Source organism: Geotrypetes seraphini, chromosome 1, assembly GCF_902459505.1.
Source record: "Geotrypetes seraphini chromosome 1, aGeoSer1.1, whole genome shotgun sequence".
NCBI classification, from domain to species: Eukaryota; Metazoa; Chordata; class Amphibia; order Gymnophiona; family Dermophiidae; genus Geotrypetes; species Geotrypetes seraphini.
In genome coordinates this window covers 252,980,038-252,997,713 of record NC_047084.1, presented here as the reverse complement: position 1 = coordinate 252,997,713, position 17,676 = coordinate 252,980,038, and the positions used below count along the sequence as shown (strand labels likewise).

At 42.9% G+C, this 17,676-nt stretch overlaps 1 protein-coding gene across 2 annotated transcripts in view; it reads left to right on the top strand.

Moving 5' to 3' along the window:
• Positions 1 to 17,676, top strand: part of STX18 (syntaxin 18) — a 200,740-nt gene that overhangs the window by 90,329 nt on the left and 92,735 nt on the right. The window contains exon 4 of one of the 2 annotated variants that reach the window (XM_033949363.1): positions 15,831 to 15,908. The exons of the other annotated variant lie outside the window; for it this stretch is intronic. Within the exon in view, the coding sequence (XP_033805254.1) occupies positions 15,831 to 15,908 (78 nt within the window). The remainder of the gene's footprint in view (positions 1 to 15,830; positions 15,909 to 17,676) is intronic. 2 annotated transcript variants of the gene reach the window in all.

Below are 17,676 nucleotides of genomic sequence, written 5' to 3'. Positions count from 1 at the left end.
TCTGGGCACATTACGAACTATATCCCAAAATTGAGGAAGAACAGGACTTCCCCACTAAATGGGGAGAGTTCAGCAAAGAAGTGTTAAACCAAATAGCACCTATACAAACATACGGAAAGAAAGAGAGGGTATTGGAAAGAGTGGTTTGATGCTGAACTACTAGTTCTTAAACAGGAACTCAGAAAACTAGAAAGAACATGGCTCAAAACAGACAAAGAGGAAGATAAAAGTAAATGGAAACAAAAAATGAAAAAATACAAAACCCGGATAAAAGAGAAACGTTCTAAACACTACGCACAAAAAATAGGAACTTCTAAAATAAATAGCAGAGAACTGTTCAAACAGGTAAACAGACTAACAGACACAACACAGATTCTGAAAAAGAATAATGAACGCATACCAATTGGTCGACACCCTTGCCAGCTACTTCAACAAAAAAAATTTTAGACTTAAGAGCAGCAATACCTGATTTCGAATTCCAATTCAAGCCGCAGGAAAGGTTACCCAGAGTGGACATGCTCTGGGATCATTTTGAACCCCCTAATTGGCATCAATTCCTCTCTTTATTTAACAAATACTCCAAATCAAACTGCTTGCTAGACGACTTCTCATCTAAGATCATGAAAGTTGCAGTACCCGAGTTCAAAAAAGACTTATTTAACTGGATAACTACCACCTGATCACACCCATTCCTAAAGACCAAAATAACTCAATCGCACTGAAGTCCAATTACAGACCCATAGCGAGTATCCCCCTATTCACCAAGCTACTGGAAGGATTGGTCAACCTGGAACTAGTGAATCACCTAGACAAATTTTACCTCCTAAACGAACACCAATCAGGTTTCAGAAAAGGTTTCAGTACAGAGACAGTCTTAGCATCAATCCTCAACCACCTATACGGACTCTTTAGTAGAGGTACCAGTGCTTTGATCTTACAACTAGATTTTAGCAGTGCATTTGACCTAGTGGATCATGAAATAATGCTACATTACCTAGACGCAATGGGGCTCACGGGAAGAGTTTGGAACTGGTTTCAGGGTTTTTTAACCAAAAGATTATATCAAGTGATCTCCGATGGGAAATACTCCAACTTTTGGAAAAACCCTTCGGGAGTACCGCAAGGCTCCCCTCTATCACCCACCTTATTTAACATCTACATTTCTTCTCAAGGACATTACAAAAGCTAAACCTAAAATACTACATATACGCTGATGATATCTCTATTTTAATTCCCCTGAATAACGCGACCAACAAAACTTTAAAACACATTTCCGATATCATGACTGAAATTGAACAATGGACTATCAACTTTAAATTGAAATTAAACACTGAAAAGACAAAAATTTTCTTGGCTAGCCCAAAGGACAAAATCACTATAACATCAATACACCTAAACGGTCACGATCACCCAATATAAAAAACTATAAAAATATTAGGAGTCACTTTAGACATCTACTTGGCTATGACCAAACACACTAACATGGTGGCAAAAAGTGCTTCTTTGCACTAAGGAAATTAAAAACCATCAAAAATATTTCGACCCTCTATCTTTCAGACTACTGGTACAGTCATTGATTCTATCCACCCTGGACTATTGCAACATCATTTACGTGGGTGTACAGTTTCAAAAAAACTGTGAAAAATTAAGAATAGTGCAAAACACAGCTGTTCGCTTAATATTCGGACTGAAAAAAAGCGAACACATTAGTCCTTACTACAAACTGCTACACTGGTTACCAATGGAGGCATGAATAATATTAATTCTCATGCTTTTGCTTTAAACTGGTGTGGGGAATGGCCCCTACGTATCTCCTACCACATTTCAAGCTGCACATCCCCACGAGGACAACCAGAAATCACTATATTTTTACCTATCCAAAGATCACTGATTGCAAATACAGGTCCTTTCTGGATAGAACCTTTAACGTTTCAAGCTAGCAAACAGCAGACCTGGCTGGGCAATTACATCAGCAGAGCCGGGTCGACCTACGGCGCATTTCGGTAAGAAATTAAGACAGCACTGTTCGATAGATTTATCTCCTAGTCAGAAACCACTTCTAAAACTTATTAACAATATGTCGATACCTTGTATTCTCACTAATTGTACTCTGTTTCCACTGACTGTTCAGTGACATCTTCGCCAACTGTATTCTGGAATTCGCCGATTGTCCAGCCCACCTCACTGTAACATGTTGATATTGTGTTCTCACTAATTGTACTCTGTAATCACTGACTGTTCAGTGACATATTCCCTATTTGTACTCTGTAATTCGCTGATTGTCCAGCTCTCTTCACTGTAAACCGCCTAGAAGTCGCAAGATTGTGGCGGTATAGAAAAAATAAAGTTATTATTATTATTATATCCACAAAGGATATTTTAGACCCTGCCATCTCTCTACTCAATGGCACTTGGTGCCAAGATATCTGGTCTGACCATTTTACTTACTATTTCAAATTAATCTGGACTCATTCAAAATCTAAAACACACCCAAGGATAAAAAGAAAAAAATAAGAACAACTCACAAGGGCCCATATCAATGCAGAAGAATATGAGCTCCAAGCGGAAAAAGGAGAAGAAGTCGATTTTTGGGATCACTGGATGAAAACTAGCACAGCCATTTTAGATGAAATAGCCCCCAAACCAAAAAGCAAAAGCTGCGCAAATAAATATAACAAATGGTTTGACACCAAATTTCTAAAAATGAAACAACTAGTAAGAAGGCTAGAAAGAATTTGGAAAAAAACAGAATTGTCAGAACGTAACAACTGGAGATCTAACATAAAAATCTACAAACAACTGATAAAAGATAAACGTAAAGCATTCTACTCTTCTAAAATCAATCTATCTAGCACTAGTTCAAATGGAATCAATACAAAAGAGCTGTTCAAGTTGGTCACAAATTTATTTGACACCACACACTACACTCAACTCGTACACAACATTAAACTACCTTCAGCAAATGATTTAGCACAGCATTTCGATTCAAAAATTAAAAACCTAAGAAACAACTGTTCAACAAATGACACTAATGGTAATCAAATAGCTAACATACAAGAAAATGAAACACCATCAGACATGATCTGGAGTTCCTTTCAAGATTTAGAATGGAACAATTACATCAAACTATATAACAAATACTCTAAATCATACTGCAGTCTGGACTCATGTCCCCCAAAAATCATGAAAGCGGCTCCTCTAGAATTTAAACTATCTCTGCTGAATTACTTAGCCCATAACCTAAAAAATGGAAAATTCCTTACTAATAATGGTCACATAATAATAACCCCAATTCCAAAAAATAGTAAAGAATCATCAGCGTTGGTAACCAACTATAGACCAATAGCATCCATTCCATTCATCGTAAAAATCATGGAAGGATTGGTACATTCCCAACTGCTGAAATATCTTGATCAGTTCTCTCTCTTGCAGGAAACTCAATATGACTTTAGACCTCTGTTCAGTACAGAAACAGTAATTGTGGCCATCTTAGATAATCTGCATCTCTTGTTCAGTAAGGGCCTTAATGCCCTGATCATGCAATTTGATATGAGCTCTGCCTTTGACTTAGTTGACCATGGAAAAATGCTACAATGCCTAGATGCAATTGGCATTAGGGAAGAGGTGTTGGAATGGTTCCGAGGCTTCCTTATGTCCCGTACTTATCAAGTACGTTTCAATTACAATCTCTCTGATACCTGGAGCAATCTGGTGTACCACAAGGATCACCACTATCCCCATTGCTTTTCAATGTCTACATGTCCTCACTAGGTGCGCAACTGACCCAACTGGATATAAAAGTATTCAGTTACGCAGATGGCTTTACGATCATCATTCCTGTACTAACTCTCTCTCAGAAACTACTCCCAAGGCATCAGAAGCATTAAATTTGATGGAGCCATGGATGACTGAATTCAAACTGAAACTTAATTCAGAAAAAACAAAATTTTTTTGTAGCTTCGCCACACCCGCTTGACATCAAAACACTGCTATGTATCAATAACCTTAGCTATCCTATTCAGTCCACTATGAAGATACTGGGTGTAACACTAGACCAGTGCTTAACCATGAAGGACCAGGTAGACTCCTTAATCAGAAAGGGTTTTTTTCACTCTCTGAAAACTTCGATCCATTAGAGCATATTTTGATATGCCAGCATTTAGAATCCTGGTACAATCCCTGATACTGAGTCAACTTGATTACTGTAACATAGCTTATTTAGCAATTTCCCAAAAGAACATGCGACGATTACAATTAATGCAGAATGCGGCGGTCAGACTGATTTTCGGGCTGAAGAAGTTTGATCATGTAACATCTTACTACCAACAGCTGCATTGGCTGCCAATGGAGGCACGCATAAAGTTTAAGTTTGCCTGCTTCTGCTTCAAAGTACTATATGGACTAGCCCTAAATACATAACTGTCCTTTTCTCCTTCTCAGCCAACAAACATAAGAGAAGCTCACATTCAATCTTTGTTTCCCCTCCAATTAGAGGATGTAAACTCAAAAGACACCATCAACACCTTATCTTTCATCAGGCAGCATTATGGAGTAAAGATCTAGAACAATTGCTTAAGCTTACGCCTACTACCTACGGGGAATTCAGAAAACACCTAAAAAATATCTGTTCCTGAAATATATAGGTAGCTGACCCATACAACTCTCTCTCCTCAATAACTAATCCCTCAAACTGTTAATCTCTAGCTTCCTCCATGTTACATTCAATCTATTTGTACCTTCCTTAATCTTTGTAAACCGCATAGAACTTCACGGTCCTGCGGTATATAAACTGTTATTATTATTATAGCTTTGCATGGTACCTAGGAACATAAGAATAGCCTTACTGGGTCAGGCCAATAGTCCATCAAGCCCAGTAGCCTGTTCTCATGGTGGCCAATCCAGGTCACTAATACCTGGCCAAAACCCAAGGAGTAGCAATATTCCAGGGCAAGCAGTGGTTTCCCCCTTGTTGTCCAAACCTTTCTTAAAGCCAGCTATGCTGTCTGCTCTTACTACATCCTCTGGCTATGCATTCCAGAGCTTAACTATTCTCTGAGTGAATTTTTTTTTTTTTCCTCCTACGGTTTTAAAAGTATTTCCCTGTAACTTTGAGTATCCCCTAGTCTTTGTAATTTTTGACAGAGTGAAAAATCGATCCACTTGTACCCATTCTACTCCACTCAGGATTTTGTAGTCTTCAATCATATCTCCTCCTCAGCCGTCTCTTTTCCAAGCTGAAGATCCCCAATCATTTTAGTCTTTCTTCATACGAGAGGAGTTCTATCCCTTTTATCATCTTGGTCGCTCTTCTTTGAACCTTTTCTAGCGCCGCTATATCTTTCTTGAAATAAGGAGACCAGAATTGAATGCAATGCTCCAGATGAGGTCACACAATAGAGTGATACAGGGGCATTATAACATTCTTAGTCTTGCTAACCATTCCTTTTTTAATAATTCTTAGCATCCTGTTTGCTTTTTTGGCCACCGCCGCACATTGGGCAGAAGGTCTCATCATATTGTCTACAATGATACCCAGATCCTTTTCTTGGGCACTGACCCCCAAGGTGGACCCTAGCATCTGGTAACTGTGATTCAGGTTATTCTTCCCAATATGCATCACTTTGCATTTGTTCACATTAAATTTCATCTGCCATTTGGACGCCCAGCCTTCCAATTTCCTAAGGTCCACCTGGCAATTTTTCATAATCTGTACATAGTCTTTGGCACTGAGGCCTTATAGAACCCAGAGTTATGATATCTGAAGAAAAGCAGGCAGCATATTCTCACATGTGAGTGATGTCATCCACGGAGTCTGGTACAGAAAGTGCAAAAGTGTACCGTCACTTTTAAAATGAAAAAATCTCAAACTGCTCGTATTGAACATGCGTAAGTGCCTTCCTGCCCGCTGCAGTTTGAGAAGTGTGAAAAATGTGATTTTGGTGCAATTTTTTTGACAGTGGCCATTTTGGATTTTTAGCAATCTTTTTTTTTTTTTTTTTTTTAAAGTTCCTTGATTCTTCAGAACTGCATTTTTTTTGCCTGGAAACCTGCTGAGATGGAGTCCTTAGGCTCTCCTCATGTGGATTCTTGCCAGGATTGTGCACTTTTGGAGCGTCCTTGTGCCATGTGCCACATGGTACAGCCTGGGTGGGGGAGGGGGGGCTATAGTGCCCAACTTAGCTTCTCCCCTGTTAAAGCAGGTGACAAAAAGATCAGCTAGCCTGGCGGGGCAGCCATTCTTGTCTTCGAAGCTTGGTCTAGTTGTTACTTAGTTCAGCAAGGCTGAGGACCCTCTGTGGCCAAAGAGATACAAATGCAAATCTGCTAAGAGTGACTGTCTGCCCCAGGAGCCAGACACTTTTTCTAAATTTATGAAAGTTTTGTGGTCAGAGTTTCAGACTAAGCGTTCTCCCCCCTAAACGGTCTCAATCTGCCTCCGTGGCGACTCTTAGTGGGGCTGAAGAGAGTCGGTGGCAGCAGTGGCCACATGTCTGTGGCCTGGCCTGGCGAAGAGATGACTGGAGGAGAGAGAAATGCAGATGTTGGGCAGCAAATGAAGGTGGCGTGACGGACACAGCATATACCCTCAGCATGGGTCTCGCATACCCCCTGGGTATGCATACCACATGTTGAGAAACTCTGATCTAAGTTAAATATGACATTTTACAGTTATGCTGATATTACTATTGCAATTCCAATATACTCATCATTCTCTCAATCTATGCAGTTAATATCTACCACAATCACGAATTATGGATGACCGAATTTAAATTAAAACTCAATGCAGAAAAAAACAGAATTGCAAGAAGAAAGAAATAGAGACAAGCATATAAATTTGAATGGAATTTTGTGCTCAATCCTACTACCGGTATAAGTGTTCTAGGGGTATTTTAGATCAAAATCTCACAATAAATTCAAATACTGATGCTTTAGTAAGGAAAAGTTTGTTTATCTTGTAGACTATTAAACCATATTTTGATGTTTCTTCTTTTAGACTGTTGGTACAGTAATTCTAAGTATTTTGTATTATTGTTATATTATTTATTTAGTGGGCTATCAGAAAATTTTTCATAGATCCTGCATCATACAAAACACAGCAGTCCAATTAATTTTCAATATGAAAAAATCAGATCATGTTTACCCTTATTACCAGACAGTACATTGGTTACCAATCGAGGCCAGTGTCAGATTTAAGTTTGGTTTTATCTGCTATAATAAAACCCTTAGCGCGCATGTGCACTTCAATCTCTTTGACGCAGTGCCTACCTCAGCTGATTTCCTGCCCCAATTTCCGACGCCGGCTGACTTTCTGCCTTCTGACTACGCTGCTGCTGCTGGGACGCCTCCTCTTCTCATCCCCAGAACAGCAGTGGCAGCAGCTGCGGTTTCATCAAGCAGCAGCAGCAGGGCATTTGCTAGGCCGGCCCACTTCGATAATGCGAGGCGAACTGGCCTAGCAAAAGCCCCGAGGCTGCCTGGTCTAGCGGATGCTGGACAGGGAGCAGGCAAAGGAGAAAGGGTGCTGCTGGACAGGGGGGAGGTAAAAGGAAGGGGAGAAGGGTTACTACTCGACAGGGGGAGCAGGGAAGGGGTGCTGCTGGACAGGGGGAGGTAAAAGGAAGGGAGAAGGGCTACTGCTGGACAGGGGGAGCAGGGAAGGGGTGCTGCTGGACAGGGGGTAGGTGAAAGGAAGGGAGAAGGGCTACTGCTATGCAGAGACACATCTATTCTAGCACCTGTTAATGTAACAGGCTAAAAAATTAGTATGCTATAAAGTCTTACATGGTTTAGCACCTGATTTATATTGTGGATCATTTATTATTCATTAATTCACAATGCCCAAGACGTAATTGCAATTTGTTTGCTTTTCCACTGGTAAAGGGTCATTTATACAAGAGCTATTTTCAACGACTCTTATCTTTTCAGGCAGCTTCATGTGATAAAGTTTGTTAATCTGTTAGTTAGCTCTGTCTATCAGAGGTTCAGGAAATTATTGAAAACCTACTTAAGAAATTTTTGTAATTTCTAGGTCATTTGTTTTTTATTGTCATTGTTTCAATTTTCTTTTGTAAACAGTATAGAACTCCTAAGGTACTGTAGTATATAAATAAATTTTTATGTTATGTTTTATCTTTGTCATCTCTGATTTCTGCTTTCCTCATCGTCTTTTCACTCCCATCCAGGATCTGTCCCTTCCATCCACCATCTGCCTTCTCCCCCTGCCCCTCTCCCCATTCCATCCAGCCTGTACCTCCTCTCTCCTTTTTACAATTCATTCCAGCTTTGGCTCTCTTCATTTTTATCTTTCCTACACCAGATCCAGCATCTTTGCCCTCTCTCCATATTTCTCTGCTGACCCCCTTCCCAGCATCAATTTCTATCTCTCTGATGCCTCCCCGCCCCCTGTCTCCTTTATGCCTTCATATAATCTCTTCATCCTGCCCCTTGACCTGTCCTCTGATCTTCCTGCCAGCTTTGTTTCCTTCCTTTCTCCTTTCTTCCTCTCCTCCCCTTCTGAGCAGCATCTTTCTCTGTCATGGGGTTTAGGACTCCAGTATTTCTCTTTAGTGTCCCCTTCCCCTTGCGGTTTTCGACTTCTGTGACACATTGCCAGCAGTGTCAGTGATTTAGACACTCGCTGCCTGCCAGTTACTAAACTCCTCTCTCTGCCACGTCCCACCTGCGCAGGAACTTGCATAAAGATGTGGGACGCAACAGAGAGAAGAGTTCAGGAGGAGCCTGCTTGCAGTGGGTGTCTTAATCACTGACACTGCCAGCATCCAATCTGAGCCTTGGAAGACCGCAGAGGGGAGAGGGGCTAGAGAGGAAGCGCAAGGCAGCTGGGAGGAGAGGAAGACCAAAGACAAGCCAGATTTCAGAAAGTTGGAGAGGTTGGATGCATAATTTATGCTGAGCCCAAAGTAGGTGGGCAGGTTTGTGGGTGAATTAAAAAATCAAACGCACACCCAGACAGTCCTCTAAAAAGAAGAGATGTCCAGGTTTCACCAGACATATGGTAACCCATGATGTTTCTAAATCACTGTCTCTCAGATGTCTGTCTTACATTCACATTTTGTAGTCGGACTTTAGTCCCTATAAATTTCTTTGATGGTTTGCACTCATAAAACTTTCCAGTTAATTTTGCATTCAGCTTTACACCATGTTACTGTTTCAAATCCGCATTCCCCTATTTTATTTTTATCTTCATGAAACATGCTCTTCCTGTTGGCTTCTTAGATGACTGTACTTTTTGGTTTCACTTATATTCTCCATTAACACAGGTTCCTATATTATTTAACTTCAACAGTTGTTCTTTCCATGACATTCTGCCAGATAGTAATAAATGAAGCTATAAAACTTCACATTGAAATTCCAAGTGGTTGCTGAGAAAACAGCAAAGAAAACAAAACAAAACTAGGGGAATATTTCTTTTGCCTCACCCTGTAGATATGCTCTTTGTATAGTACAATGAAATATCTTAATAGGTAGCCAAGAGGACAAGTGCGGTTGAGATATAAACAGGACAAGATGGCATTGGCATAAATACATAGGTGGCTAAACTGAATGCATATTATCCCAGGACAAGCAGGCAGCATATTCTTGACTGATGGGTGACGGCACCGACGGAGCCCCGGTACGGACAATTTTAGAGTGATTGCACTCTAAGAACTTTAGAAAGTTCTAGCTCGGCCGCACCGCGCACGCGCGAGTGCCTTCCCGCCCAACAGAGGCGCGCGATCCCTCAGTTTCTTAGTTTCCGCGGAGCTAAGAAGACGCGTTTTCAACGGCTGTTGAAACTTTTTTCTCTTTGCCTTCCCGCTCGCGTAAACTTTTGATTATTTAATCTTATTTCTTTTCTTTTTTTCTTTTTTGTAAAAAAAAAAAAAAAACCTTCATTTTTTCTTTAATTTAATCTTTCCCCGGCGGGGCCTTCTGCCACCATCGAAGCCTCGGCCTTCGATTTGGCTGAAGCCGTTTTTCCTTTCATGCCCCCTCAACCGGGTTTTAAAAAGTGCCAGCGGTGTGCTCGGCCTATATCTCTCACGGACCCACACAACTGGTGTTTACAGTGTTTGGGTCCTGAGCATCAGGCCTCTACTTGCACCCGCTGTGCCACTCTAAAAAAACGGACATTAAAAAATCGCCAAATCCAGCAGCGATTATTGTTCGGTGCCGAGATGTCCGACCCCGTTCCATCGACTCCAGCTTCGGCACCGACACTTACAATCATCGACACCTGAGTCTCGGGACCATACTCCCCATGTCAGGGATCCTGACCTGTGGGGAGACTCAGAGGAACCCTTTCTTTCTGAAGGCGAATGTTCCTCAGAGGAGGAGGATTCAACTGTCCCTGACCCATCCTCCAAACAAGTCACTTCCTCTTTCTCCTGCTTTTTGAAAGAGATGTGTGACTCCTTGTCCATTCCTTTGGAGGCTGAATCCAAAAAGTCCAAAGCTTTTTTGGATGCCCTTGATTTTGACCAGCCTCCAAAGGAATTTTTGAAACTCCCTCTTCATGACATCTTGAGGGAGACTTTTTCTATAAGAATTTAGAGACTCCTTTAACTGTTCCAGGGGCCCCACGTAAACTGGATTCTCTATATAAGGTAATTCCCATTCCTGGGTTCGACAAACCTCAACTTCCACACGAATCCTTAACTGTCGAATCCACCCTTAAAAAATCTTCAGGAGCCAGTGTATATGCATCGGTACCTCCTGGCAGAGAAGGTAGAGCCATGGATAAATTTGGTAAGAGGCTCTACCAAAATGCTATGTTAGCAAATAGAGCTAGCAATTATGCTTTTCATTTTTCTTTTTATTTGAAGCATCTCCTTACCACCATGGCTTCCTTCGAAAAGTACCTTCCTTCACGAAAACATCACTCCTTTCATACCTGCTTGTCGTCTCTTTTTCAATTACGTAAGTTCATGGTTAGATCCATATATGATACCTTTGAACTTACATCCAGAGCGACAGCAATGTCGGTTGCTATGCGTCGCCTGGCCTGGCTTCGGGTATCCGACCTTGATGTTAATCATCAGGATCGGTTAGCCAACGCCCCTTGCCTAGGGGATGAGCTCTTTGGGGAATCCATGGACTCAACCACACAAAAGCTCTCTGCTCATGAGACACGCTGGGATACCCTGCTTAAAAATAAAAAGAAGCCTCCTCCGCCAAAACCATATAGGCAGCAGTCGGCCTATCAACGCCGCTTCACAGCTCGGCCATTACCTACCACTGCTCAGCAACCCAGGCGTCAGAGGCAGCAACAACGTCAGCCTCCCAGACAGCAGCCACAGCAGCAACCTGTGAAACCACCTCCTCAGCAGAAGTCACAGCCCTTTTGACTTCATTCTCCACAGTATAGCCAGTATTCCTATTCCTGCTCTCCTGCCTCAACCTATAGGAGGTCGACTTTCTCTGTTCCTCAGCCGATGGGAAGTTATCACTTCGGACCAATGGGTCCTCAACATCATCCGCCACGGCTACTCTCTCAACTTTCAGACTCTTCCATCCCAAAACCTGCCAAAAGAGTCTGCTTTGAACAGTCCTCAATCTGCCCTCCTCATTCAGGAAGTTCAATCCCTCCTTCTTCTAAACGCTATAGAAGAAGTTCCTCAAGATCAAAAAGGGCAGGGATTCTACTCCCGTTATTTTCTAGTCCCCAAAAAAACAGGAGATCTCAGACCAATTTTGGATCTCCGCGATCTCAACAAACACCTGGTAAAAGAAAAATTCAAGATGCTTTCTTTAGCCATCCTTTATCCTCTTCTCAATCAAAACGACTGGCTATGCTCCCTCGATCTCAAAGAGGCATACACTCACATACCGATCCATGTAACCTCAAGACAGTATCTCCGTTTCATGATCAATCATTGTCATTACCAATACAAGGTGCTGCCCTTCGGCCTTGCCTCCTCTCCAAGGGTCTTCACCAAGTGTCTCATTGTGGTAGCGGCATTTCTACGCTCTCACCACCTCCAGGTCTTCCCTTACCTGGACGACTGGTTAATCAAGGCCACATCCGCTCAAGCAGTTCTACTGGCCACCAACCAAACCATCTTGTTTCTACGAATTCTGGGGTTCGAGATCAATCTACCCAAGTCTCATCTCACCCCCACTCAGAGACTTCAATTCATTGGAGCGATCCTGGACACACTCCTCATGAGAGCTTTCCTACCATCCAATCGTCTTCAGACCCTTCAGTCTCTATGTCAGCAGGTGCTTTCGCTACCTTCCATCTCAGCCAGGCAAATGATGGTACTCCTGGGGCACATGGCATCTACAGTTCATGTCACGCCCCTCGCACGTCTTCACCTGCGCACTCCTCAATGGACCCTTGCTACTCAGTGGTCCCAAGCGACGGATCCTTGCTCACGACACATCTCTGTGACATCATCTCTTCGTCAGTCTCTTCAATGGTGGTTGGTATCCTCAAATCTATCCAGAGGTCTTCTATTCCATCAGCCCCCTCATCAACTGGTCATCACCACCGACGCCTCTCTTTATGCATGGGGAGCTCACTTGAACGAGTTCCAGACTCAAGGTCTTTGGACAGCCCAGGAAAAGAAACATCAAATCAATTTCCTGGAACTCAGAGCGATGTTTTATGCCCTCAAGGCCTTCCAACATCTTCTCTTTCCTCAGGTCCTTCTGTTGTGCACAGACAATCAGGTTGCGATGTACTACATCAACAAACAGGGTGGGACAGGCTCTCGCCTTTTATGCCAAGAAGCCCAAAAGATCTGGAATTGGGCCATAGATCACCATCTCTTCCTGAAAGCTATCTACATTCAGGGAGCACAGAATTCTTTAGCAGACAAACTCAGCAGAATTCTCCAGCCTCACGAGTGGACACTCGATCCTGTAACTCTGCAGTCTATCTTCACTCAATGGGGCACTCCTCAGATAGACCTCTTTGCAGCTCCTCACAATCACCAGCTGCCCCTATTCTGCTCCAGACTTTACTCTCCTCACCGTCTGGCAGCGGATGCTTTTCTCCTCGACTGGTCGAATCTGTTCCTGTACGCCTTCCCTCCTCTGCCTCTAATGTTGAGAACCTTATTCAAGCTCAAGAGGGAACGAGCCACAATGATTCTGATTGCTCCGAGGTGGCCCAGGCAACATTGGTTCTCCCTTCTACTTCAACTCAGTTCCAGGGAACCTTTTCTTCTTCCTCTGTTTCCTTCTCTGCTTACGCAACAGCAGGAAACCCTTCTACATCCCAACCTCCAGTCTCTGCACCTGACAGCTTGGTATCTCTCGGGCTGACATCTCATGATACTCTTTTATCTCAGCCTGTTCGTTCCATTCTGAATGCCTCCAGGAAACCAACCACTCTGCAATGTTACCATCAGAAATGGACGAGATTTTCCTCCTGGTGTCTTCTTCATCATCTTGATCCAACTTCTCTGGCAGTGGAGACATTGTTGGATTATTTGCTTTCTTTGTCTGACTCTGGCCTTAAGTCCTCTTCCATCAGAGTCCACCTCAGTGCCATTGCAGCTTTTCATGAGCCAGTCCATGGAAAACTTCTCTCAGCTCATCCCCTGGTGTCCAGGTTCATGCGAGGGCTTTTCAATGTGAAACCACCTCTTAAAGCCCCTCCTGTTATCTGGGATCTCAATGTGGTTCTTTCCGCCTTAATGAAGCCTCCATTTGAACCTTTGGCTACCTCTCCTTTCAAGTTTCTCACTTGGAAAGTGCTTTTCCTTATTGCTCTTACCTCTGCCAGGAGGGTCAGTGAGCTTCATGCATTGGTCGCAGATCCACCTTTTACGGTTTTTCACCATGACAAGGTGGTTTTGCGTACACATCCAAAGTTTCTCCCTAAGGTTGTCTCTGAATTCCATCTCAACCATCTCAACCAATCCATTGTTCTACCTGTTTTCTTTCCAAAACCTCATTCTCATTCTGGAGAACAAGCTTTACATACTTTGGATTGTAAAAGGGCTCTGGCTTACTATCTAGAGCAGGGGTGTCAAAGTCCCTCCTCGAGGGCCGCAATCCAGTCGGGTTTTCAGGATTTCCCCCATGAATATGCATTGAAAGCAGTGCATGCACATAGATCTCATGCGTATTCATTGGGGAAATCCTGAAAACCCGACTGGATTCCGGCCCTCGAGGACCGACTTTGACACCTGTGATCTAGAGCGTACGAAACCCCACAGATCAGTTCCCCAACTTTTTCTGTCCTTTGATCCAAATAAATTGGGACGTCCCGTTTCTAAACGTACGTTGTCTAATTGGCTGGCAGCGTGCATTTCATTCTGTTATGCTCACTCCGGACTGTCACTGGAAGGTTCTGTCACGGCCCATAGAGTCAGAGCAATGGCAGCTTCTGTAGCTTTCCTCCGTTCCACTCCTATTGAGGAAATCTGCAAGGCTGCTACTTGGTCCTCAGTTCACACTTTTACATCTCATTATTGTCTGGATGCTTTCTCCAGACGGGATGGACACTTCGGCCAATCTGTTTTGCAAAATTTGTTTTCCTAATGGCCAACCTTCCCTCCATCCCTCTTTTTGTTAGCTTGGAGGCCACCCATCAGTCAAGAATATGCTGCCTGCTTGTCCTGGGACCGCAAGTTTGAGACCACTGGTCTATAAAGCACAGTTACTTACCGTAACAGGTGTTATCCAGGGACAGCAGGCAGATATTCTTGCGTCCCACCCACCTCCCCGGGTTGGCTTCTTAGCTGGCTTATACTAACTGAGGGATCGCGCGCCTCTGTCGGGCGGGAAGGCACTCGCGCGTGCGCGGTGCGGCCGAGCTAGAACTTTCTAAAGTTCTTAGAGTGCAATCACTCTAAAATTGTCCGTACCGGGGCTCCGTCGGTGCCGTCACCCATCAGTCAAGAATATCTGCCTGCTGTCCCTGGATAACACCTGTTAAGGTAAGTAACTGTGCTTTATAGACCAGTGGTCTCAAACTTGCGGCCCGGGGGCTACATGCGGCCCGCCAGGTACTATTTATGGCCCTTGGTATGTTTATCATAATCACAAAAGTAAAATAAAACAGTTTCTTGATCATATATCTCTTTTGCTATAAATTACGATATTATTATTAAGACTTAGCCAAAAGGAAAGATTTATAAACTATAAAGAGTTTTACCTCATGCAAAATTATCATTTCTTTAATAAGACATTAGCTATTTTTTCTGAGACTCTCCAAGTACCTATAAATCCAAAATGTGGCCCTGCAAAGGGTTTGAGTTTGAGACCACTGCTATAAACCAACTGTGCATAAGTTATGGGTGTGCAGTAAGCTGGTACAGAGTTAATGGCATGTCAACTGAGAAGAGGCAGGCTTTAATGTATTTTCTAAAATAGAGAGAATGTTGAATTTAGCATAAGTTTCAGAATGTGGGTCTGCTCCTGGGAAGACTCACTGGTGGGTAAGTAATACATAGTTGCCTTTTGGTGAGGCAATTCACAACATAATCCAGAATAGGCTTGTCTAAATTCAGTCCTTGGGCTGCACACAAGGCAGGTTTTCTGGATATTTCTAATGAATTTGCTTACTCACTACATCCATTCTCTGCAGATCTTTTTCATACATATTCATTAGGAATATCCTGAAAGCCCACTCTGTTTACAGCCCTCAAGGACTAAATTTGGGCAAACTTGGCTAGAAACAAGAGGAACCTAACAGCCCCCAACTCCCATCCCTCACAAAATTACATAGTTTAATCATTTCAATAGATAAATTCAAACAAATGTAATATTTTTATTTTAAATTTGTTGTTAAAACATTTATCATATTATATTCTGTGCAACTAAAGATGTCTTTATTTGTGAATACATTACTCTGCTGTTTTTTTCTTTTACAGCTTGCAAGGATATCCATTCCCCACAAGTGAAGGAACACAGACATGCAGTTTTAGACTTCATTGAAGATTATTTAAAAAGTATTATTTTACTATTTTCGAAAAACACATAGCAGTATTGCAATTTATTCTAGGTTCTTTGGTTAGAGTGACATAGTAAATTATGGCAGATAAAGACCTGAATGATCCGTCCAGTCCAGAATGGGATGATTCATCATGGCTGTTTCAGTGTAGGATGATTCATCACAACCATGCTGAATCGTCCTCTCCACGTCACTGTTGGTGTTTCTCATTCTCTCCACCTCAGTGACCTAGTAAAGGTTAGGGGAACCATCTCCCTCCCGGGTGCTATCTTGGCAGGGGTGTCTGTGCCTCTCCGCCGCTGCTGCCCCCCCACCCCTCTTGAAAAGTTTGCCAGTGCAAGCAGCATCTTCCACTCCTTGCTTGCGCTGGCTGGCCTTGCCTCGCCTCCCTACTGATGTTATGTCCTGGACTAGGACATTATGTTAAGAGAGGAGCTGAGACTGGCGCGAACAGGTTGTGGAAGATGCTATTCATGCCAGCAAACTTTTCAGGAGGTATTCAGCGACAAGGGGGTGCTTGAGTGGCAGGGAAGAGTAAGGGGGCATCCCTAGGTTGGGGGTGTGGGAGACATTGCTCCCCCAAAAGAGAGCAGTTGCTGCTATGATGCTCCCGAGCTGACAGCTGGGTGTAGGAAGATTCATCCTGGCTGATTGAGCGCTTTGCTCAGCCACATTGAACTGGGTGCACTGAAACCACACTGAATCTTCCTAGACCCCATCCAGTTTGCCCAGCAGTTACACATTATAAATTCATGCTTAAATTGAATCATCTTTTTTCTTTGATATTACTGGATCTAGACTATAGAAGTCCACTCGAACCTACTGGAGTTACTGTCAAAGGTCGATACCTTGGGTTACAACTACTGGAGCTCCCATGAAGGCTTACTCCAGCCTATCCAAACTATCACATCATTTGCAGGATACAGACCATCTGTTAATTCTGTTGTAGATAAGATGAAAATCTTAAAGCGGCATTTAGGGGAGTTCTCTGATTGGTTGGTTAGTTAATTAGTTTTTCATAGTATAGCTTTTTGGCTTCTGCTATGGCTTTCTTATATTGATTTACTTCTCCCCTCCAATGGATGTAGTTGTCTTGGATCTGGATTTTTCTCCAAGTTCTTTCCAGCTTTCTCACTTCTGTTGTCAGTTTTAGTAAAGATTCTGAGAACCATGGGTTGGCTTTCTTTTTTTAGTTTTACTGGTCTTACCTGTGTGATGTCGTCAAGTATAGAGGACATAAGAATAGCCTTACTGGGTCACACCAATGATACATCAAGCCCAGTAGCCTGTTTTCATGGTGGCCAATCTAGGTCACTAGTACCTGGCCAAAATCCAAAGAGTGGTAACATTCCATGCTACCAATCCAGGGCAAGCAGTGGCTTCCCCCATTTCTTTCTCAATAACAGACTATGGACTTTTTCTCCAGGAAATTGTCCAAACCTTTTTAAAAACCAGCTATACTATCTACTCTTACCACAACCTCTAACAATGCATTCCAAAGCTTGACTATTCTTCAATTCCTCCGCAACCAATATTTCCCCCCCCCTTTCCCACCAGGTTATCCTTTAATGAGCTCTTCACTTACTGGCATTTGCTTCCCCAGCTGAAAAAGTTGTGCGCTGACTGGATCGGAGCGGGACCTTGAGCATCTGCACATGCTCTTAGGTCAGCCGGCTTCTGCCCTCTCCGAGTTGATGCCACATTTTAGGATAAGAACTAAAAGGTAAGGATGTCAAGACTAGAAGCAGCGCTGAAGTATGGCTGCT